The following is a 25,832-nucleotide window of genomic DNA, read 5'->3' on the forward strand; positions in this document are numbered from 1 at the left end:
TAAAGAGGAGCCAACATAAACATTCCAGAGCAATCTTCTTTCACACTCACAAAACAGAAAGACCTACCCGAAATCATCCAAGGAAGACATTACTGATGTCCAGTCCTTCAAGCAACGTATACAGGGAGGCGTGAAGGAGGAGATTATAGAGAGACTGAGGTGCTAATCTGAGCGGAGAGAGCGACACGCATGCTGGCCCACACTGCTGCCATCGATTCAAACCTTCCCTTTCTTCACATCTTCTAAAATAAGCAGAGCCGGAGACGCTGCGAGCAAGACGGGGAGGAGGATGAGGACGATTGCAACTAGAGGAATGCAACGCCGGCCACAGAAACAGAGAGAGGGGAGAGATAGAAGAAACATGTGACCAGGCCTAGACCAGTCACCTCACTCTGTGGCTTTGAGAGGAGTGCCGTCTTTCAGCCTCCGGGGAATCATTTCCACCGGATAGACATAACAGCTTATATACATCACCCCACGCACGCGCGCGCACATTTACTTTTCTGCAGCATAAATGGGTTAAACAGATTCCACAGTAGTCACAAATAAGGGATTCATCCAGATCAGCTGCCATCAGCGCGAGAGCGCATGAGATCTTTGTGCTGGTTTCCTTAATGACTGTAACTGAAAATAATCAAGCAGACTATGCATCATAAAGAATAACATCATTCATGTGACACTTTTGTTCCATAGATTTCTCCCCTATAACAACAATAGAGAACGAGGGTCTCCTGTATATTACTCCTTGGCATGTGAGTAAGAAGAATACTTATATTGAAGAGGTTAACGTTAGCATGTATATTTTATTTTTGCCATTTTAAAGTTGTGCATTCTCAAAGCAAAATAATTGTATCCAAGAGGAGACTGAGGGCAGCAAGAAAACAGACTGTTTCAGTGAAGTAGAGCCTGTGTATTATAATACCAAAGCATGCCAAGTTAAGGCACAACAAGAAGGTATGTTAATGTTAGCATGTGTGTTTATTATTGCCATTTCAAAATTGTCCGTTGTCAAATAAAAAAAAAAAATGTATCCAAGAGGAGACTGAGGGCAGCAAAAAAACGGGCCTCGAGACTGGGGTACAGTGGTGTCTCGGTTTTTGTACACCCCACTTTTCCTATGATTCGGTTTTCATATGCCGACTTGATTATCATACAGCATCAATTAGTCAATTTGCCCACGTATTATTTTACAGAAAAGAGAGTCCAAACTAAAAATCCTACGCATTGGTGTCTGTCTATGTAAAGAATGGATAGTCGTTTTTCTAAAATATGGACACCATAGACTGATTCAAGCCAGGGGAACTTTTTATCATATTAATTATGTGTGGGTAGGACTAGGCGGTATACCGGTATAATTTAGAAAGAGATATATATTTGAGACAATACTGCTATATCTTTTGATGTGCCTTTGTTACAGCCTGATGGCCGCAGCACAGGGCATTACCTTTGACTCAACCCTGCTCCTTGTGTGTTTACGTAGGCTTCTCCGATGCACAATGACGCAACACAACAAACTTTCAAAATAATATGGCGGATCCAGTGCCGACTTCTCGACTCCCGAGTGATGCAATGCTTTGGTCACCGACTGCATTTGGCTATTGGTGAGTGACCTGCTTGGCACTCAGGAACAAAGGGTTGGAGTTGGGGGTTAAATCACCAAAATGATTCCCGGGCGCGGCGCCGCTGCTGCCCACTGCTCCCTAAGGGGATGGGACAAATGCAGAGGACAAATTTCACCACATCTAGTGTGTGTGTGACAATCATTGGTACTTTAATCTTAATCTTAATCTACAGCTTTATTTATACATAAACCAATTTGCTTGAGAAACTATATCTCTCCTTGTAGCGGCTTTATCATTTATCTCATCAGTTCATGTTGTTAACTTCTGTTAGCGACTTAGCACAGCAGCTAGCGATAGCTGCTCTCTGCTGCTCGCTCGGTGTGTCAAATGTCTAGCTACTCCTCGGCTTAAAAGTGCCTCTCCCCATAGCCCGTGCCGACTAACCTAGTATAGCAGCTAGCTGGCTGAAGAGTAATTTCAAGCTGAACAGCCAGCAGCCTTCACCGCAGTGAGTAGAAGCTCCATCTATCCCCGCGCACAAGCGTGAGGCTATAAACCTAACGTTAATTAACAAAATTAAAGAAAACTGCTTTAACATAGTAACGGCTAACTAATTACTTCATAAGAATAAACAACACGTTATGTTACTACTTACAATACAAATAATCTAGTTGAGTACTCTCAACACTGAATATCTTGCCATAAAACACTTAAGCAACCTTAAGCACTTTGCAGGTTGTTTTTCAGATACCGGTATAGCCCCATTCGGCCTAAAAAAAACAGGATTTCCGTTTTGGTCCATACCGCCCAGCCCTATGTGTGGGTATGTTTTTTTTGTTAATAAAACACACACACAACGATGAACAACTGTGTCTCTATCCTTTCACAGCACTGAGCTCCCTGCGCTGTCAGTGTGTTGTTCACATGATAAGTCTTTGTGTGTTTTGTGTTAAAATTTGGGGGGTCTGGATAAATTGGATTTGCATTATTTTTTTATATGAAAATGTATTCGGTTTTTGTATTCGGTTTTTGTACGATTCCTTCCTCATCCGACCTTTTGGAACGAGTTACTAAAGAAAACTGAGGTGCCACTGTTTAATTATACAATTTCCCAAAACGAGGTATGCTTGTCATTTCAAACAGGGTGTTCATCACCTATATGGTATCAGCTAGTATCAAGTACTAGAAAAAGCACTGCATAGGTCATGTTTTTGCCTATGGACAAATATCAAAGACGGTGCCGTGCCAAAAAGGCATTACCAGGTTTGGAGTTTAGTAGCTTTATTGAGATTCAGCGGGGGTCCATCTGTCTGAGGCAAACTTAAACAGCTAAGCTTCTTTGCTTGTGAGCTGAAGTGTGTGTATATAAACAATAGAATCCACTATAGGATTATGAGAATTTACAACATATTGTGAAACTTGTCTATGGATGTTCTCATTCATCCACGTCATTGTAATCTCAGGTCATTCAATCGATCGCAACTGGACTGTGTGGTTTTTCTTAGAAGACATGTTGCCTCTTATCCAAGTAGGCTTCATCAGTTCATGCTCATCGATATAAATCTAGACTAGGTCTGACCAATCTAAGTCTATGAACATAAACTGATGAAGCCTACATGAATGAGAGGCGAAACGTCTTTTAAGACAAACCAAACAGTCCAGTTGTGATTGATTGAATGCCCTGAGATTACAATGATCTGGATGAATGAGAACATTCATACACACCATTCCAACACGTTTTTAGAATACCCACATTTACAGTACCTCCAAAATGTAGGCGAATCAGCTGGTGAGTAAATCAGCCAAGTGAGCAATACTGTTACATGCCAAATAAACTCTGCCTAACAAAAATGGCAAGGCAAAGATGGGACCATATGAAAAGAATATGTGATTAAACAGTCTGTGTGCGTCGATTAATTACATTTATAAAATAGAATCTCTCTTTGATTGTCCTGAACGCCTGTTTCCAGGCCACATTGAGTAATGTTGCGTTGACGAGCAGTGCCATAGTGGAGGTCTGCTAGACAGCAAACTGTTGACCGTATTGATATCAATGATAAACTACGGTAAAACTACCGATAGTTGAGTTAGTATTACCATTTCATATCCAAATTATCGCAAAATCGTGATTAGTAACCGCACTTTGATCAACTCAAAGTTCATCTACTGGAGAAGTAAAACTAGCGCCCTAACGAGCTTCAACACTTACAGGAATACAAGACACATTAACATCTTTCCACAATATAGGGGTCATATTATATATTTTTTTACATTTAAAACACTTCCTTGTGGTCTACATAACATGTGATTGTTGTTCTTTGGTCAAAATGTTGCATAGATTATGTTTTACAGACCGTTTTCTGACCATCTCTTCAGGATGCGGCGTTTTGTGGGCAGTCTTAATTACGTGCCTGTACTTCGACAGCCTCTTTCCCCCGTTATCTTTGTTTTAGCTTTTAGAGCTTCTGTATTGAGTGTACTGACAGATATAAGTTACAACTATACGCTAATTTTGTATTAGAAATGGCAACAGTGGAGGATGCGTCTCCATGTGCGAGCCGGTCTACCCCACAGCAAAAGGATAGTGAAAAAGAAGGAGCTTATTGACTACAACGTTGGACTACAATGGCGGACTTGCGCAAAGCACTCTAGGTCAATTTTAACCATGTATGGATAATCTGCTGACGTCACAGGTAGGAAAAACATCACAGGTTGTGCAAATTTCAAACGGCTCATTTGGCGAAAGTATGAAGTAAGGCAAGATTGTTTTACAATTATCTCTGCCATGCCTCCATGGTTTGAATTTAAATTTTCGGGACTTATGCAGATCCTAAATACACAGAAAACAGGTACCAATAGGTAAGAAAAGTTAGTTTTGCATAATATGTTGCCTTCAAAACATAGAAAAATAAACATATTTAAACCCTCTGAAAAAACATGTCAACATAAGCTGACCTTTTTTAAATAGAAATTACCTCTTTGACTCTCAAATTTTATAGTATTTAAACAAAACGAGACCCTTTTTTTTAGTAGGAAGAACTTGGTGGACCAGGACTTGATGATTTGGTTTTAGGGATGTAATGATTACCATTATCAATTATAAACCGTGGTAAAACTTAGTTAGTATTATTCTTTCAAATTAAAACTACAACGTGGTAACTAACTTAAATGCTAACATGCATACAAGACGCATTACTGTGTTTTTCCTTTAAAACGTACGAAAATCTACATTTAAACATTCAAATAGTTATATGGCTCTTAACAAACCATAAAAAAACATTTTATGTTTCTTTTGCCAAGCAAAATACATTGTGTGTCTGTTTATTTACTTGTTTGTGCATATTTTTATTTAAAGAAAATACAAATAAAACCTGGTTAAAAGATGTTTAGTGTGTGTAAAAGTACTTTGTGAGCAGATTCAACGATCAACAATACCGTGACAATAATGATTATAGTAATAATTTTGGTCACATTTAACTGTGATATGAAATGTTCATATTGTTACATTCCTATATGCTACTATTACTTCGTCTCCTGTAACATTTAACAGTAAAATGGTCTTTAAACGGGAATTGATTTGACAATGTGTTAATGTTTACTGACTACTAAATAAGAATTTAAGTCACATTCATGTTTAAAATGAATTATTTCCCCTTCAATATCATGTTGAACAAATACAGAAACGGGTCAATGAAAGCGTGGGGGTAGTAACACTGCTCAGCATCCGGCAGTGAGACGCACGAGTCAGCATTTTACCTCCCACTGGCTACATTGGCTGCTCCTACCTTTCCTGCTGTGAGTCACTGCGGCGGTCATCCTGCATTAATAGAACAGGACGGACGACTCACTTTTTTAGCCTTCTCGCACCATTTCACTCTCACACACACAGTCAAGTATGTAGCCAAGCGAATGAAAGCGGCCAGTCTGACAAGAACATAGAATAACCACAGCACAATAAAAGCACTCTCATCAGCCGACTTAAAATAACTGTCGTGGACGGACACTTACATCAGCGCTACAAAAGAAGGCAGTCATGTTGAACAAATGATCCGACGGACATAAATTGATCTTGCAGCAATTTGCCTACTTTTCTTTTAATCTTCCTGGGGCAAAGATGACAAGGAAATCTGAATATGAACGCTTGCAGGGCTTTTTCAACTTTAGAGTTGCTATTTGTGACATCTTCTAACCTCAAAGGTAGACGCTAATTTCAGACCTATGTTCTTCCCTTAGGAAACTGTGGTGTAAATTGAATTCATCTGCTCCATGGACAAACTGTCGTCATCGTTAAAACTGTCTGTCCACAGGTGTCACTTTTCTGTGTGTGAAAGAGTGACCAGAAGAAAAGCTCTGGTTAGAAGTTGTTTGGCCTGCTGGTTTGCATGTATAAAACTCTATTAGAGATGAAACGATATGAAAATTACATATCAAAGTTTTTGTGACCAAAATTATCTCGGTTGTCATTATTATCGCCGTATTGTTGACTGTGCTCATAACGTATTTATAAACACACTGAAATCTTTAAACCAACTATAATAAATTGACACACAAAATACTTTCTGGCAGAAGAAACATGAAATATTGTTCTGGATTATTTACCTTTTTAATTTGTAAACGATTTAGATTTTTTCTTATTGATAAAGGCAAATTGTTCACTTTGCATCACGTCCAGTTTATGTGACGTCACACAAGTTCACTTTCTGTTGTAGACAGTTGTCTTTATTAATAGTTGTAAAAAAAATAAAAAAAAATCTCGTTAACGTCACATTCCTCTGAATATAGATCGGTCAGTCTTTTTGAAGAGAGCCTAGCCTGTAGATTTGATGTGCACAGTTGAATAGCTTAGTTACTCAGAGAACAATACAAGTTTAGTTTGTGGTACTTTGTTGTTTCTTAATGTTTCGCTAATGTGTCTTGTTTTCGTGTTAGCATTTAGGCTAGCTAGCGAGCTAGCACTGGTCGGTCTGTGAGTTAATCAAAGTATGGCTATCAATCACGGTTTTTCGATAAATTGTGTTTAAAACGCTAATACTAACTGTTGGAAGTTTATCCACGGTTATCATTAATACCGTTTATCAATACATCCCTAGTTAGGTCATGTTTACAATGGGTGCGGCTGTGGAATTCATACTTTTATGTAGGGATGTTTCGATCAGGGTATTATGCTGCCGATTCCAATACCTATCATCCATGAGTGAGATCGCCTGACACCAATACCGATATTGATTATATGTACTAGCTGTAAATGTTTCTATTTATTAATGGTGAGTGCTTGTGACAGTTTAACAATATCAGCAGAATATCATTCATAAAATCATTCAACAAAGTCAATAGGACAATAACTGAACCAAAGCCAAAACTACTATCTATCTACTATTGGTGGCCAAAGGATTGGCACATCTCAAATCAGTCAATCAATCAATCAAAGTTAATTTATATAGCCCTAAATCACAAGTGTCTCAAAGGGCTGCACAAATCACAATGACATCCTCGGCTCAGATCCCACATCAGGGCAAGAAAAAACTCAACCCAAAGGGATTACAATGAGAAACCTTGGAAGGGACCGCAGATGTGGGGGACCCCTCTCTACTTTTGTGCAAATCTGTGCCTCCCTGCCACTAGTACTATTACTGGGTATTTGGTTAAATTACTAAATTACCCCCATATGAAACAATAAACATGGAAATGGTTGTTCCAGAGTCAAAATATTGACACATTTAAACATCTATTAAAGGCCTACTGAAACCCACTACTACCGACCATGCAGTCTGATAGTTTATATATCAATGATGAAATCTTAACATTGCAACACATGCCAATACGGCCGGGTTAACTTATAAAGTGCAATTTTAAATTTCCCGGGAAACTTCCGGTTGAAAACGTCTATGTATGATGACGTTTGCGGGTGACGTCGATGGTTGAAGCGGAAGTATTCGGACACATTGTATCACAATACAAACAGCTCTGTTTTCATCCCAAAATTCCACAGTATTCTGGACATCTGTGTTGGTGAATCTTTTGCAATTTGTTTAATGAACAGTGGAGACTGCAAAGAAGAAAGCTGTAGGTGGGATCGGTGTATTAGCGGCTGGCTGCAGCAACACAACCAGGAGGACTTTGAGTTGGATAGCAGACGCGCTATCCTACGCTAGCCGCCGACCGCATCGATGATCGGGTGAAGTCCTTCGTCGCGCCGTCGATCGCTGGAACGCAGGTGAGCACGGGTGTTGATGAGCAGATGAGGGCTGGCGTAGGTGGAGCGCTAATGTTTTTATCATAGCTCTGACGAGGTCCCGTAGCTAAGTTAGCTTCAATGGCGTCGTTAGCAACAGCATTGCTAGGCTTCGACAGGCGGCACAGCATTAACCATGTGGTTACAGGTCCAGTGTTTGGTTCGGTGTCTCTTGATAGTAGTATTGTTGATCTTCTGTCTATCCTTCCAGTCAGGGGCTTATTTCTTTTGTTTCTATCTGCATTTAAGCACAATGCTATCACGTTAGCTCCGTAGCTAAAGTGCTTCGCCGATGTATTGTCGTGGAGATAAAAGTCACTGTGAATGTCCATTTCGCGTTCTCGACTCTCATTTTCAAGAGGATATAGTATCCGAGGTGGTTTAAAATACAAATCCGTGATCCACAATAGAAAAAGGAGAAAGTGTGGAATCCAATGAGCCCTTGTACCTAAATTACAGTCAGAGCAAAAAAAGATACGTCCTGCACTGCACTCTAGTCCTTCACTTGTACATTCCTCATCCACAAATCTTTCATCCTCGCTCAAATTAATGGGGTAATCGTCGCTTTCTTGGTCCGAATCGCTCTCGCTGCTGGTGTAAACAATGGGGAAATGTGAGGAACCCTTCAACCTGCGACGTCACGCTACTTCCGGTACAGGCAAGGCTTTTTTTTATCAGCGACCAAAAGTTGCGAACTTTATCATCTAAGTTCTCTACTAAATCCTTTCAGCAAAAATGTGGCAATATCGCGAAATGATCAAGTATGACACATAGAATGGATCTGCTATCCCCGTTTAAATAAAAAAAGTTCATTTCAGTAGGCCTTTAAGTGTAAGTATATTTTTTTAAGTTTTATTCTAACATTTTTAACTGTCCAATTTTTGCGCTTAAGAAACGTCTCCATGATTTTAGCTGCTGACTTCTTCTGTTTGTTTGAGATTGTCTTTTTGCCATAAGTGGTGGAAAATATATTACAACGGACCACAACTGAGAAACAGATATTTTTGCCGGCCCTCTAAGGGGCGCTTGCGTATTAAAGTCAAAGAAGAAAGCGTACACAAACCTGTTCATGCTGAATTTGTGCACATTAAACTGATTAACAATAAGTCTGTATTCCACACATTTGGCAAGCTTGTACAGAACAATAACAACCTTCATCTGGAACAGTATTGGCTGGGGCACAAACTGTCTTTTCGTTCCGATTTAAAACTCCTTCCATCAATCCACACAGCCTTCTGAATAAACTCTGAGAAATACGAAAGTTTTGTTTCCATGATTCTCCATCCAAAAAGTATTTCAAAAAAACTCTTCTCCCTTTCTTTGCTTCAGACCTACATCCACTCCGATACATTCTTGATAGCAGCCTCATGTCCGTCGCACAATCTAAGATAATTTCTTGATGCTGTCTGCTATTTAACATCAGCGTAGCCATTAGAGATGTAATATTTTGTAATCTGTGCGGATATCAGGTACAAATTAGCTTGGCTGTTGACTTGTAAGGAGCCGCTAAGATGCCTTGTTTTGGTGTGACGTCATAGGTCGACCGGTAAAGCAATACATTAATCAGCACTAAAATGAAATAGACCCCCTCCAGTGTACGGGAGGCACACGGCGTAGGACCAATAGTCACATTAGAGTGGTGTTGTCCCGATACCAATATTTTGGTACCGGTAGCGGTACCAAAATTATTTTGACACTTTTCGGTACTTTTATAAATAAAGGGGACAACAAAAAATTGCATTATTGGCTTTATTTTAACTAAAAATCTTAGGGCACATTAAACATATGTTTCTTATTGCAAGTTTGTCCTTAAATAAAATAGTGAACATACAAGACGACTTGTCTCTTAGTAGTAAGTAAGCAAACAAAGGCTCCTAATTAGTCTGCTGACGTATGCAGTAACATATTGTGTCATTTATCATTCTATTATTTTTCAAAATTATTAAGAATTAGATTAAGTGGTAGAAAATGAATTATTAATCTACTTGTTCATTTACTGTTAATATCTGCTTACTTTCTCTTTTAACACGTTTTATCTACACTTCGGTTAAAATGTAATAATCACTTATTCTTCTGTTGTTTGATACTTTACATTAGTTTTGGATGATACCACAAATTTGGGTATCAATACAATACCAAGTCGTTACAGGATCATACATTGGTCATATTCAAAGTCCTCATGTGTCCAGGGACATATTTCCTGAGTTTATAAACATAATATAAATGTTAAAAAAACAAAAGAAGATGTTGTGATGCCAAAAAATATCGACGTAATCATAGTAGTATTGACTAGATACGCTACTGTACTTGGTATCATTACAGTGGATGTTAGGTGTAGATCCACCAATGGCATTTGTTTACATTTTGACGCCAGTGAGCTACGGTGTGTAGTGAAGCACGTTTAGCTATTCCTCGTCCTGCAGGGATGATACTTGTGAGAAACTTACTTTATTTGTTGCCTTGGAGGCGAGGATTAGTGAATTAGAAGTAGCTAAAACACTGCCGACAGCGGCTAGACTTTAGCCGCTAGCTAGCTAGCCATGTCTTAAAGCCCCTCTTCCGGTTGGCGTTCACCGTTATCATTAGTTTTTAAGCCATAATGCGTCCGTTCTCCCTTTTCTGTCTACACACTGTGTCTGTTTGTAAGTACTCCGTGATTGTGCGCTGCCGAACATGATCGTCTGCTCGTAAACCAGCAATGACATGACGACGACGGGGGCGCGGAGGGGATTGCGGACCGGTTCTTTTCAGAGGCGGTATAGTACCGAATATGATTCATTAGTATCGCGGTACTATACTAATACCGGTATACCGTACAACCCTACATTAGAGCGTGTGCATGAACACTGGGACTTCACATATATGTGTGAAAATACAAAGAACCAAACTATTTAAGAAACCAGACATGGAAAAGTACTTACTGTGCAGCTATCAATTACGGTTTCATTTCAATTTAAAACCGGCAATACTAACCTTCAGCTGTTTAACAGCGGTTATCATCAATCCCCGTTCTACATCTCTAATCTCTATACTTGACATAACTCTATATTTCAGTTAGTGTTTCCCACTGGATGTTGTCTTTGTCTAATTGCCCATGATGCAACCCTTTTTACTTTTACCTCAACGTTATTTTGCAAACATTTTGGCCTGTTTTCCAAATGAAATGACATTTGGAATGTTCACAGTTCACACTTTGGTATCCCCTTGAAGGGTCACCCATACACACGCACACACACACACACACACACACACACACAATGAAAACACTATATCAGAGCTGTCAGGATGAATCAGAAGCCATACAAGCGTAAAGTGCATGCAGCATGTACGGAGACACGGAGGGGTCAAACTACTAGAGGGAAATATAAATAGCAGCGCTGGAGCTTTGGGGCCTGCTTCCTTGCAGCATACCAACATAAGCAAGAAGAACCCATATGCTCAAATATAGAATATGGATTTACGAGGGGGTGGCAGACATATTGTGTCAACTAGAAGATGAGTGTGTCATTGGGCGGCTGCCTCTCTAACCTGCCTGGCAACCCCCATAATAAACAGTCTCCTCCTTCTCTGCTTCTTGCATGCTTCTCCTGTTCCTTCTCCCTCCACCGACGTACCACCTGGTGCATCGTCAGCGCAGGAAGAAATGATGCTGTCGTTTCCATGACAACCCTAACCTGGCTTTAATCCTGCATCAAGCCGAATGGGGCGGTGTCCGGCTATAGAACACAATAGAACGCTGCTAAAGAGCAAACAGTGAATAGATATTAGGGTCCTGGGGGTGGGTGCGTTACCCTTATCGGGAACCCTGTACTGTAGATGAAGAGGCTAGAGGGGTTTAGTGGTGATATTGACATAAATTCATCAGTAAATGAGATATGACGCGTCAAATAGGGCGCCGGGGACTAGCTTACCTCATGTTGCCGTCTTTTTCTTCACACGACGACACTGCTAGGGAGGCTAATAGTCGTGATTCCAATGATTGAACTAAACTAGATATCAAATTAAAAAAGGGAAGGAGCCAGCTGAATGTGGAGGTAAAAAAAAAAGAAAACACGTATTTTGAAGGAGGATATAGGAAGATGATGAGGCGTGTTTCAAGCTAGGCTTTCTCTCCCATCCGCTTTGTGCTCCGGCGTCTCGGCTCTAAACGTGCGCCGCGGCGTGTCCTTACATCCATGTTGTTTCTCGTCCTTCGCTTCGCTTCTCCCACACGGGATAGTAGCTCGGTGGAAGAAGGGGTTGGGGGGAATAACGGCGGTAGTTAGCGGCCGCCTCCTTCACGCCATATTTCCCTTCCCATTACGATTGTTGTCCGTGGCGCGAGGCGGAGAGATTGGACAATGTTGTAATGCGGCGCCAGGAGGCGGTGGCGGCTCAATGCTGCCAACGTGCGGCGAAGAGGCGTAACTGCAGCTGGGAAAGGACGCTCTTACTGTATCTTCCCTAATGTGGGGGTAGGCTACCCAAAATGTTGAAAGAGCCATATTGGACCAAAAAATATATATTTCTGGAGTCACAAAAAAGAATAGTCTTATAATAAAGCCAACTCATGATTTAAATGTCTATATTAGGTGCATGCGCAATCCCTCATGTCGTCTGCTGCAAGCGCAGTCGGCAGCTCTGCTCGCTCTTCCAGCATCACAGCCACGCGCCCGCACGCCTGCAAGCAATCTGCAATCAGCGCACCTGGGTCTGATGAGGGCAGACGGCATAAAGACCAGCGTACCCGAAGATCCAGTGCCGGAACGTAGTTCACTCTCCGTAGTAAGCATCGATTACTTTCGTAAAAATAGTTCAGTCTTTTAGGATTTATTATTTACACTATAGTGTGATGCTAATGAAAAAATGAAAATGAAAATGAAAAAATTAAAAAAAATTAGCATCACACTATTGTGTGGTGCTAATGAAAAAATGCTAGATTTTTTTAAATCCTAAAAGACTGAACTATTTTTACGAAAGTAATGAGGTATGTTTCGGGATGTTATAGCCTAATGTTTGTGATTTTGTTAACGTAAGATAGTTTTGACTCCTCATCATTGATAGCTTTCTTTTTATAAACTCTGAAATTAAATTTAAAGTCTTTAAGTAGCCTAATGTACGTGAAGTTCAGAGTCGTCAACAAACGTTCCGTAGGACAATTAAACTCGGATGAATCAATGTAACGTGTTTTTGTAAACATTGATGACGATATTTAAGGAACCTGACGTAAATGTTTACATAGAAACCAACAACAGTTTTAAATCTTGAACATATCTTAACATACTGTAAACATCAAAAACACTTTACAATCTTCCAAGATTTCAACAGATCTAAAGTTTTTTCATAAACATTAAAAGCCAAGTTTTTGTAAACAATGGTTACGGAGCCTGACATACGTACATGTTTTCATTTCAACAGTTTAGAGTCTCGAAGATCCCTAAATACATTTAGATATTAACCGATCTAGCGTTTTTCATAAACATTGAAATAAAATATAGTCCTGAAGTAGCCTAATGTGTGTTTTTGTATACTTTTTAGACAGTTTTCACTCTTAAATTTTAGCTATGTTTTCGTTAACATCGGAAGTAAATTTAAAGTCTTGAACTAGCCTAACGTACGTGAAGTTCAGAGTCATCAACAAACTTTACGTAGGACAATTAAACTCGGATGAATCAATGTAGCATGTTTTTGTAAACATTGGTGACGATGTTTAAGGAACCTGACGTAAATGTTTGCATAGAAATCAACAGCAGTTTTGAGTCTTGAACATACCTAAACATACTGTAAATATCAAAAACACTTTACAATCTTCCAAGATTTCAACAGATCTAACGAAGGACAATTTGATCTTGGCCGAATCAGTGTAACATGTTTTTGTAAACACTGATGACAATATTTAAGGACCCTGACATTCATGTTTTCGTAGAAATCAGCAGTTTCGAATCTCGAACAAACTGTACCGAAACATACCGTACATTTTAAGAAATGTTATAAGATTTCAACAGATCTATCCCGTCTCTGGCTTCCCTCCGCGTTCTTGCTCTCTCTGTGCTTTGCCCGTGTCTTATGTCCTCTGTGTTCCCCGCAGTGTTCCCTCTGTTTCCCGCGATCGAACTGTGTGCTTCGACTTCCCACCGGATTCTGGACTGCCTCCCTCGATCCTTGAACCCCTGCTTGGACACGGACCTTGTTGCTTCTCTCCAGCCCCCGACCTCTTACTTTCCCACGGACTGTCTTCTTGCCTTGCCCCTCTGGTCTGACAAAGGATTCATCCAACACGCACATACAACAACCCCTGGTAACATTTACATTGTTAATTCTACACATCGTCTTGCACCATTCACGTACAGTAGCATACACACCCCAACTCATCATCATCATCATCAGTTTCAATAAACCTATTGAACTGATCCCTGCCATTGTGTTGTCTCCTTCCCCCGCCGTACGTAACAAAAAGCCTACTATCAAAATGACTATGTGTCGCAGGCTGACGCAAATCTTCGTTGACAGAAATGTTGAAATGTAAAATGTCTTCTACACGTTTTTACAACATTGGAAAACATTAGTAAAACAGAGGGTTCTCAGAGGGTAAGATAACACCTGGAAATTACTGGCTCGGAATTGGCAAAGGTATAGATGTGTGTGTCCAAGTTAAAGGAAACGGCAGGCTGTCTACTTCTAATGCAGGGGTATCAAAGTCAAGGCCTGCGGGCCAGATACGGCTAGCAAATGAATTATCTATGGCCCCCGGGATTATATTTGATTAGTATTAGAACCGGCCCGCAGGTCACAGTCGCCTGCTGCTGTTTTGCACGCAACAATACTGCATCAGTGTTGGCGCTAGGAACACAGCATAAAACGTTTGGTGGACAAGATGAGACAAAGAAGAATTGGCATAAAGCACGTCTTTCTGTGGCATCGGAGAAAGTTGTACATGTAAACAAACCAGAGTGAGTTTAAAAACTTCCGAAATTAGTAGACCCCCCTTTTAGACCAGTTGATCTGCCGTTTCTTTTCTGCTCTGCCCCCCTCTCCACGAAGGAGAGGGGGGCAGATTCGGTGACCACAGATGAGGCACTAGCTGTCCAAAGTCGGGACCCAGGGTGAACCACTCATCTGTGCATCAGTTTGGGATGTGTCTGCGATGCTGACTTGACTCCGCTAAGATGATCTCCTGCTGGCCTCACTATGGACTGGACTCTTAGTATTATGTTAGATCCACTATGAACTGGACTGGGAGGGGCGGGGGGATTGTTACCCCTCCAAGGTTTCTTATTGTCATCCCATTGCGTTGAGTTTTTTCTTGCCCTGATGTGGGATCTGAGCCGAGGATGTCGTTGTGGCTTGTGCAGCCCTTTGAGACACTCGTGATTTAGGGCTATACAAGTAAACATTGATTGATTGATTGATTGATAGTGTCCAACATTTTGCAAATGACAAAATGACATATGGACAAATGCAATCATGAAGGTCATATTTTGATTTGATTGGAGTTTGACACATTTCTTACATTTTCTTGCAATGGATGGCATTACAATATGAAGTTATAGAGTAGAGTGGCTTGATTGTGTGTTGATTGTGGATTGCTAATAATCAAATGTAAACAATCAAATGCAGATTCTTTTTCTTATGCCTTCTGATCTCTCTCTCTCTCTCTCTCTCTCTCTCTCTATGTCCACTACTTGATGTCCATATCCCCACCCCCCCACCCCACCCCCCCTCCACACTCCTGATTGTAAATAATGTAAATAATTCAATGTGATTATCTTGTGTGATGACTGTATTATGATGATAGTATATATGATAGTATATATCTGTATCATGAATCAATTTAAGTGGACCCCGACTTAAACAAGTTGAAAAACTTATTCGGGTGTTACCATTTAGTGGTCAATTGTACGGAATATGTACTTCACTGTGCAACCTACTAATAAAAGTCTCAATCAATCAATCAAAAATCAATAATGATATTGAATATTGGTCCGATATCAGCAGAAAAACAAGTATTGGATAATATCGGCGTTTATCTAGGAGTCGCCAACCCGTCGATCTTTGGGATCGATTGCGAAAATATTTGAAAAATAAATAGTATTTTATGAACTCAGTGATACCCCCACTTGGAGAGTGACCAACAGACCCGCCAACAGGCACGCATTTTAGCCCCTGAACACGCCCGCACGATTTACGATGATTTGATTAACGTGGACCCCGACTTAAACAAGTTGAAAAACTTATTCGGGTGTTACCATTTAGTGGTCAATTGTACGGAATATGGAATATGTACTGTACCGTGCAATCTTCTAATAAAAGTTTCAATCAATCAATCAATCAGCCTCTCTCTCTTCAGCCTCTAACTCCGACGCTCTCGACAAGAAGCACATTGAGAAAAAAACAAAATGTTGACATTAGCCAATAAAAACAACACAAGACTTAGACTTAGACAAACTTTAATGATCCACAAGGGAAATTATTATACACAGTACCTCAGTTGCAAAGGATGGAAAAAGATCATGCACACAAGGGCACAAAAGAGGGTGAAAACAATAGGTAAAAAGTAGACCAACAATGTACCATAATACAATATATAACGATAAAAAATAAAATAAAAATTATATATATATATATATATATATATATATATATATATATATATATATATATATATATATATACTGTATATATATATATATATATATATATATAAATATATAAAAAATACCATTTACAAGATAACAGTACAGCTGTAGCAAAAAAGGGCAGCATAAAAATATAAAAATAGTTCAAATATAGGTAAATAAAACCGGAAATATACATTATAAACAAAGACAAATATCTATTGCTGTATGGAGAGTGATTATACAGCTGGATGGAGTGCGGAATGAAGGAGTTCTTCAATCGAAAACAGTGGGAGCGAAGCTGCAGCAGCCTGCTGTAGTATGAGCTCCGCTGTCCCTCAATTGTCTGGTGGAATGGGTGGGCAGGATTGTCCATGATGGAGAGCAGCTTGTCCAGTGTCCTCCTGTCCCTCACTGACACAAACGTCTACAAATGCGTGCCAATAGTTTGGCTGGCTTTCCTGATCAGTTTTTTCTATCCGGTTTAAGTCCATTTTGCTGGTGCTGCTCCCCCATCAAACCACTGCAAAGTACAGGGCACTGGCCACAACAAACTGATAAAAGATGTCCAACAGCTTGCTGCACACATTAAAGGACGTCAGGAAAAAGAGTCTACTCATATATGAATACCCTTATTGTGTAAAGCTTTGCTGTTGTCTTTCCAGTCCAGTCTGCTGTTTAATTAGACTCCCAGGTACTTATACTGCTCCACTACTTCCACCTACCGGCCCTGGATGTTGATGGGCTCCACTGGGCATACTTGCCAACCTTGAGACCTCCAATATCGGGAGGTGGGGGGTGGGGGTGGGGGGTGGGGGGTGGTGGTTGGGGGCGGGGGGCGTGGTTGGGGGCGTGGTTATTTACAGCTAGAATTCACCAACTCGAGTATTTCATATATATATATATATATATATATATATATATATATATATATATATATATATATATATATATATATATATATATATATTTTATTCATATAGAAAAAAAAAAAAAAAACTTGAATTTCAGTGTTCCGGTGGCTATCCATTAGATGGCAGTATTGTCCTGTTTAACTTCTCCGTTCATGATGAGTATATCATTTCGGCCACCGTGTTCAATGGAGAAGTCTGTTCTACAAAATTTACAGGCAACATACACCTTCCCCTTCGAACTGTCCTGGATGAACTGAAATTCTTGTTTCCATTTGTTTTGGAACTTGCAAGCGTATTTCTTCACCTTGCTCGTCGACGGCGTCGCCATGTCTGTAATTTCCTCGTTTTTCTGCTTCGTCTCCTTGTTTTGTGTGCAGTTGTGCACTCTACTCTCTAAAAGCCCTAGATGTTATGACGTCATTGGGCAGGCAAGCTGTTTATATTGTGGGAAAGCGGAAGTGAGAACATGCTGTTCCCACTCAGTCTCAGGTCCACATTGAGCTGGAGGGGGCGTTGCCTCCAGCTACGGCTGAATACCGGGAGTTTGTCGGGAGAAAATCTCTGCCGGGAGGTTGTCGGGAGAGGCGCTGAATACCGGGATTCTCCCGCTAAAAACGGGAGGGTTGGCAAGTATGCCACTGGGGCCCTTTTCTTCCTGAAGTCGATGACCAACTCCTTGGTCTTGTCCACATTCAGGAGCAGATAGTTAGCCTGAGACCACGCGATCAGTGTCCTGTACTCCAATTTCCTGTCTCTCTCCGATACACCCGACCACAGCAGTGTCATCAGAGTATTTGTGAAGGTGTCAGGACCAGGAGCTACTCTGGAAGTCTGAGGTGTACAGGGTGAACAGTTTATTTGCTACTGATAAGCGGAGCAGAAATGGACAAAGAAAAGTCTACCTTAAGGAAATATCAGGTTCAAAGCCATGGCAAGTTTTTCTCCCGACAAGAAAGACTATTTTTCGCCGTGACAAGAGGCGACATCCCTGCAGCAAACACCTGCTGTGCGTGTCGTTCTAGAGGTGGGTGGCGCCTCACTTCCGTGTGCAGATTACGGTTAAGGTGCAGTGACAATAACATAACATTTAGATTGTTACTGTGACTGATTCAGTAAGTAAGATCACATAAAAGCTCAGCAGAAATGAGAGACGGTCGGCAGGATGGCGAAAGGAGACTTTTTTTAATTGCAAACAGTCGTTCCGATATCAAAACATGTCAAGACACTTTCTCAAACCAATCACACACTTTTTCAGCTTCAAAATAAAAGCGCTACGCTATACATCCGGTTTAAATACGATTAGGGTTTTTCCTTAATGTGTGGGCTTTATATTAGCCACACCTAACAAATTAACTGTATTGTAGTGTCCAGAAGAAAACAAACCAAGTTTGACGCTCTTTTTATCTTTTTTGGCCAATTTTATGCTAACAACAAGCCCAATTCCAATTTCCTCCGTGCACACACGTCTGCCTCCGTGCTTCACTCATAGACACTCACACACAACACTTCTTCGTTCTCCGCCGACACGGTGTGTTCAAAGAGACCATGGGAAAAATGACCACCACAACACACTAACATACACATTAACACCAGCCATACGCACAGGGTTGTCTGGAGCGGGGGAAGCGTGTCCGCGCTGTGGACGTACTTTAATATATTCGAGATGTACCCTACTACCCGCGGACAGCGATTTTCACAATTTAAGATGACACTGGCGGCTTTTAATGAGAGAAAGGCTCCCACTAGCGAGACGCAAGTGTGACGTCAGGCTCGCTTTTCATAACGGAGATGGCGCGACAGTATCTAAACAGAGTCTCTAAACATGAGTGCAGTCGCCAATAACACCAACAATAGATACTAGGTTTGTTGCCAATCGTTTTTATTACATATAAAGTGACTAAAAGAATTTGAGGAATCTCTAAAAAAAATTTAAAAAATTAAAAGTATAAGTATATTGTACAATAAGCATCAACCATTTAAAAGTAGAACACAATTATAATATGTAAAAAATATATATGTTAATACTATACTTAACAGGTTAGTTTTAAATATATATACATTTTTTTGTGCCTTTTTTTTAAATATATGCATCATAGCAAATTATGCAATGACGTCATATCAACCACGCCCCTAACCACGCCCCCACCCCCACATGGGGAAACCCTGACAACAAAATAAAAATGTCTTACATTATGATCATGATTTGTCAGAGATGTTTTGTAATGTTATTCTGTGATATTTGCACCTAAAGAAATGCTAGTACATCAGTTTAGGAATATGGGGGTGGGGGTATTTTCCTGGTTGGCTGAAATATTGTGTAAATTATTTTATAACATGTTCTGGTCGAGTTCTCAATTACAGAATGATTAGCATGCTGAATATTACATATTATTAATTAATAGAGAAGGCATATATTTTTTTTATCAGCTGAATAGTTGGCAATGAACCAAAAGAGTGGCAATTAGGGTTTCACAAAAAATCTAGTCACATATAAATCGCAATTCTTATTCATCCAAATACTAAATTGATTAATCATTTAAAATAAAATAATAATAATAGTCAATTTTTGAAACTATTAAAAATAAATCAAATATATTTAAAATAAATGCTTTTCTTTTTTTATGGGTATCTATTTTTAAAAATAAGTTTTTAGGCCATCTCCATATAACTTAAAGAAACTTTTCTAACCTGTAATTTGTTTTGAAAAAGTTCCATTATAATTATTATACCCAACAGTACATCGCAAAATCGGTTTGAAGAATCTAGAATCGATTCCGAATGGAATCGTCACCCCAGGAATTGGAATTGGATTAAATTGTTAGGCGCCCAAATATTTACACCCCTAGTGGCAATAGACTTGATACTAGTAAAATATTCAACATTTTCATACATTAGATTTTAAAAAGTACTCGTATGATTTTGGTAACTTTAGCATAAACTAGACCAGTGGTTTCCAATGTGTGAGGTGACAAAAAAAACAGGTGCAGCAGCTTAAGAAAATTAAGAAAACCTTTCTAAGCTAACTTCCGTCATGTCAGGCAAAATTAATTGACTTTTAGCTCCTACAATGAAAAAGTAAACCAAATATGTGGTAAATAACCTTTTTTGGAGGATGACCGGCATACAATTCTCTGAAGAGAGGGTCACTGAAAACTCTGGCTCCACATCCTACTTGCCAACCCTCCCGGTTTTACCGGGAGACTCCCGGTATTCAGCGCCTCTCCCGATAACCTCCCGGCAGAATATATCGATTGCATTCATACAAAACACAACAAAGTAGAGTGTTTCAAATCTTCCATGGAATAAGAACCCTCTGGAGGATTCAAGCAGACAGGGTGATGCCTGAGAAAACAGAACTCAAAAATCTTTGAATATAATATATCTTCTTTTTTTTTCAGGGTATACAAGCCAACTTTGTCCTTGAAATATTAAAGTTAAAGTTAAAGTACCACTGATAGTCACACACACACTAGGTGAGGTGAAATTAGCCTCTGCATTTGACCCATCCCCTTGTTCCACCCCCTGGTGGGGTCAGGGGAGCATTGAGCAGCAGCGGCCACGCTCGGGAATCATTTTGGTGATTTAACCCCCCAATTCCAACCCTTGATGCTGAGTGCCAAGCAGGGAGGTAATGTCTTTGGTATGACTCGGACGGGGTTTAAACTCACGACCTACCTATCTCAGGGCGGACACTCTAACCACAAGGCCACTGAGCAGTTTTTGGAACAATAGTCTTCTCCAACATGTCTTGGTCAACCAAGAACATGTATTTTGTTTAGAGGCCAACAAATCAGACACTGCACTGCAGGGATATTTAACTAAATAGTACTGGGGTCCTCATTTCCAAAAACCTTAGATCTGACTTCTTATTAGTCTCATGTTGCATATTTTGGAAAACCAGCATCCTCGACAGTAGACATCTGATTTTAATATATTAATTTTGCCAGAGTTCCAGGAGCTCTCTGTTGTTTTTGAAGGACCTTCTGCAAAAAATCTAGTCAAAGATTATCTCTATGACAGCACTCTGGTGTTTTTAAGAATCTAAAAGTAAAAATGTGAACTCTCTCAACAGTCTTTGAACTAACTCCTGGCCACCAGTTGAATAGCCTAAATGATGAAAAAAAAGGACCTAAAATGGAACCTTGATAAACAATACATTTTAACTAAAGAAGTTGAACAAATGACTACTGACTCCATCTGAAGTAAATAGGTTACAGCAACACCTTAGTTTCATAAATCACAAATAACTGCTAAAAAGGAGAGAACCTAAAGGGGTGCCATGAGGAACACCTCAGTTATGTAAATCACAAGTTTAGACCCCAGTGTTCTATGTTTGCTAACCAGGTTAAAATGTCAATGCAAGGGTCTGCCAATGTGTTTACAGTGGTCCAAGTTCCTCTTTACAACAGGAGCACTCAGTGTTTTTAGGAATTTACTGTTTGTTTCCCAAGTTTGGAACTAAACTCGGGCCACTAATTGATTAGGCCTGCTGTAGTACAAGAACATTTTCAGGAGGAAATTTTTAAATATTGTTATGCTTCATCAAAAAGCTGAATTTTTGACTACGTTCAGAAGTGCAGTGAGTTATGGGACTTGATTTTGAAATCCCAAAGAGGAACGGTATACAAGTTTGCCCACGTGAAGCATGATTTGTAAAAAAACCCAAAAAAACATGACTTTAATGCAAAGCGACCAAAATAACTGAAACTTGGGGAAACGATCGCACACAAACTGAAGTTTAAGGTCAATTTGCCGGACTTTTGTGGGATTTAATAACATTTTTATGGGGTTCGGTTTTAAGTTTTTAATAGAAAAACAATTGATGAACCATGTATGTTTTCAACAAAACATGAGCCAAAGGGTGTTGACAATTTTGACACAGAATCTTAGGGCTTTTATTTTGGTTTTAGTGTAGGACAAAAGTTAAATGTTCAGTGGTAATTGTACAGAAGGACAGATTCCAGTTCACAGCATTCCCCGCACAATCTTTTACTCCAATCAGAATAACGTTCCTGAAATGTTAGCTTACAGTAGATCAACTAACAGATCACAGGGTTGAATGGAAGCATGAGTGGTTTCCTAAAAGCTCGATGACGCAACTAAATTCTGTACTAGCCTGGTCAAGCTGGTTAAAGGATAAAAAGACAAATTAAATATCTTGCCTGGACTGATGGTGCACATCAGACAGTTACAGTGATATGGTCTCACCCTTCAACAGAAAGATACTGTTCTTGGCAAAAAACACTGATGCACTAATTATTACCGCACATACGTTTGGAGCCTTTACTCCTGTTCACTTCAATCGGCTTGAATCATAACTGGATCATCAACAAGTATCCAGTAATCATAACCTCCTTGTTGTGTGAAGTGTTCATGTCTGCCAATAAACTATGCGCTTTTTATTGAGCATCATATTAATGTGATTATTCCAGTGGTTTCCTGAGTGGGTTGAGACAATATAGTTTGCATTTCAATCGATTATAGTCAGTCCACACAAACCTTTAGTCCAAATGCTGTGTCAGAAGCGTACACAACCGCACAAATTCAGTGAAAAATGTAAGCCTTTGGTTCTTTTTGTTGTTGGATATGTTCCATGTAAGTATTAACTGGTATATTACAATTTTTACATGTAGTGTGATTGAATGCAAAAAAAAAAGGAGAAACACTAAGCAACACCTCACCAAGTTCATCTCTTTGTGGCACCTGAAAGCAGAACCACAAACAAAACCCTATGTTAGTTCACCTCAGTCCAGATCCACCTTTCAGGCATTTCCACTTGGTTCAGTTCTCTTGTGGCGCAGCTTCGAGCTGCAAGTGCCGTCTTGTCACTCAAACTATCCTCCATTGCATCACACTCATGTCCTTCCCTCCCGTCGACACCAGGCAGCAGTCGTTATGCAGGAAGCTCACATTGGTCACGTGACTGCTATGGCAACCGTAAACATGGCTGGGAGCCTGAAGCGAACAACCAACAAAAACGTTGTTTTTTACATGAGCCACCTTTCAAAAAGACCGTCATTGACATTTTAAAACAGAACGTTACCCTGAATTGAGAACTGGGATATGAGAAGAGGTGAACCTTCCCAAAGTCATCCCCGGTAGCGAGAAGGCTTTTATCGTTGGACCTGCTGGCAGCATTGATGTCGGTGCCGTCTGAGCCGTCGGACCACATACCTGATGGAACAGTTTTAGTGGGGATTTTACACAGAATAAATCAAAAACGTACCACTGTTATTTTTATGGTTAAATTATGACAACTGAGCTGCCAGTTGTTTTTTTTTTAAGTGAATTACTGTGAATTGAAGAAGGTTTCATTGATATTTTTACGGTAAAATTCTGGCGATTATGATGACGGTGTTTTACCGCCAAATCTCCAGTCTTTGTTTTTACAGTGACTGTAATTGTAAAAATGGCATCACTGTTAATTTCACAGTAAAATGATGGCGACTGACCTGCCATTTTTTTTTCTGGTAAAATCTAAGGCCATTTTCACTGCGAATTACTGGAAACAAAACTAAACGGTATCACTGCCATTTTTACAGTAACATTCTGGCGACTTAGCTGCCAGCATTTTACAGCAAAATCTACAGTCTTTGTTTTTACAGTGCAAGACTGTAATTGAAACACTGATCATTTTACAATAAGATTATGGCGACTGACCTGACAGTTCTTTTTTATCATAAAATCTACAGTCGTTTCTTTTATAGTGCATTACTGTAAATGGAAAAACGGTACCACTGTCATTTTACAGTAACATTTTGACAGTTGAGCTGCCAATTTACCATAAAATCTACAGCTGTTTTTACAGTGAATTACAGTAAAAAAAATGGTACCGCTGTCATTTTTACAGTAAAATTCGGACATTTTTTTTTTACTGTAAAATCTACAATCTTTGTTTTTACAGTGCATTACTGACTGTTATTTTAACGGTAAAGTTCTGGTGACTGAGCTGCCAGTTTTTTTGTTTGTTTTTACAAAGTATACAACAGAAGCGCTTTGCTGATTTTAGGACCTACAACAAAACAGTAGTCAAAGATCATTTATATGACAGCGCTTCAGTGGTTTTAGAAACTAGTTGCATAAATGTTTGTCTCTCAGAAGTTTTTTTAACTGAACACACATAACTGGAAGAAAGAAGCGCGAGAAGCCACTTACCAAAAACCTGAAAGCCAAGAGTGCAGGTGTGTGTGGCCCATTCAATATCTCTTATGGTCTCCATGCTGACCACCTGTTTGCACACAGATGGGATCCCTGGGAAAACACACACATTTATGTTTCCTTCCATGAACCACAGCTCCACATTGCACTCATGCCAACCCATATCATGATGCTACCACCACCACCACCATTCTTGACTGTAGGCAGGAAGTGTGTCCAAAACCTTAAACAGTACAATCTGCAATGAGCAAAAGCCCTAACAGTATTTTTGTTTATTTCATCCTCCTTCATTGCACGTGTATGATTCATTTTGAGTAAATAACGATGCACTTACAGTAGAGTATCTCATAGTCTCCTGAGTTTGACACCAGGTACTGCGAGTCCACTGACCAGTCCAAGTGGGTGATGAAACTGGAGTGACCCTGAAACCAAATTTGACGCAAAACAAGTTACGTTATTTGTGATTTGATACTGCAATGCAAAGTAGAAACATGGAGGAACTGATTGTAAAGTCCAACTGAGCAAACCAAGCACTCACCGAGCACTTGCCCACTCTGCTGTACTTCCTGCCATTTTCTGCCACAGCATAGATGTAAATGTAGTTGTCATGAGAGCCAATGGCTAGGAAGTTACCATCTAAAACAGGAAAATATCAACAATAACTGTCAAGCATAGCTGTCCATATTTTTTTTTTGGGAAAAAAATCAAGGTATGTTTCATTCTTACGGTAAGAGAATATGTATTTTGTATTTATAAAGAATGCGTCACATTAAATTTTACATTGCATCCTGGCAAAAAGTGCAAACCTGGGCCAAAGCTGATAACAGAAAGCTGTTCATTGCCATCGGTGTGCACGGTGACTAAATCCTTGGAGTCAGTGTCCAGTACCAGCCACCTGCAGGGTCAAGCATTAAAAAAAAAAAAACATCATCAATTTATTTCTAGAGTGTCTTTCATGAAGGGTTTCCCCTACTTACCTGCCAGTCTGCGTTCCTATGGCAACCACAGCTCCGGACGGATGGAAGTCTGCTGACTGGGCAGAGTCCTGTTAGGATTGAGAGGTTAGTTCAACAAATTAAAAAAACAACTACAAAATTCCAGCAGAAATTTTGATGGGTCTGCTATCTTCTACCCTGGACCTCTGGCCGAGAGTTGCCGGAACCCGCCGTACTTATTAGATGGTGCCGAGTGTCTGAATCCGTGAGTTTTAGGTGTCACTGTACAAAATGAGCCACAGAGCTAGCCTAAAACAGTAGCATGTTTACACAAAAATGATAACACGTAGCATGTGTGCTAACGATAGCATGATAACAGTCAGCATGTTTCATATACCAAGTTATACGACTCAAAGGTATATGGCTACGGAAATAGA

General features: G+C 39.9%; 2 protein-coding genes across 7 annotated transcripts in view; both read right to left on the reverse strand.

The window, feature by feature from the left end:
• The window catches only part of evla (Enah/Vasp-like a), a 77,577-nt gene extending 65,401 nt beyond the window's left edge, over positions 1-12,176 (reverse strand). For 2 of the 3 annotated variants that reach the window (XM_062041606.1, XM_062041608.1), the window contains exon 1: positions 68-310. In XM_062041606.1, coding sequence (XP_061897590.1) covers positions 68-90 — 23 coding nt within the window. In that variant the 5' untranslated portion in view covers positions 91-310. Of the gene's footprint in view, positions 1-67; positions 311-11,705 lie in introns of those variants that run through there. The other variant, XM_062041607.1, reaches the window with a different exon arrangement.
• A 5,230-nt stretch (positions 12,177-17,406) lies between these two features.
• Positions 17,407-25,832, reverse strand: part of eml1 (EMAP like 1) — a 148,995-nt gene continuing 140,569 nt past the window's right edge. For all 4 annotated transcript variants that reach the window (XM_062041616.1, XM_062041617.1, XM_062041614.1 and 1 more), the window contains 7 exons: positions 25,438-25,505; positions 25,267-25,355; positions 24,999-25,096; positions 24,795-24,882; positions 24,458-24,553; positions 23,346-23,476; positions 17,407-23,257 (listed from right to left, as the gene is read on the reverse strand). In XM_062041616.1, coding sequence (XP_061897600.1) covers positions 23,132-23,257; positions 23,346-23,476; positions 24,458-24,553; positions 24,795-24,882; positions 24,999-25,096; positions 25,267-25,355; positions 25,438-25,505 — 696 coding nt within the window. In that variant the 3' untranslated portion in view covers positions 17,407-23,131. The remainder of the gene's footprint in view (positions 23,258-23,345; positions 23,477-24,457; positions 24,554-24,794; positions 24,883-24,998; positions 25,097-25,266; positions 25,356-25,437; positions 25,506-25,832) is intronic.

Source organism: Entelurus aequoreus, linkage group LG03 (genome assembly GCF_033978785.1).
Source record: "Entelurus aequoreus isolate RoL-2023_Sb linkage group LG03, RoL_Eaeq_v1.1, whole genome shotgun sequence".
Taxonomy (NCBI): domain Eukaryota; kingdom Metazoa; phylum Chordata; class Actinopteri; order Syngnathiformes; family Syngnathidae; genus Entelurus; species Entelurus aequoreus.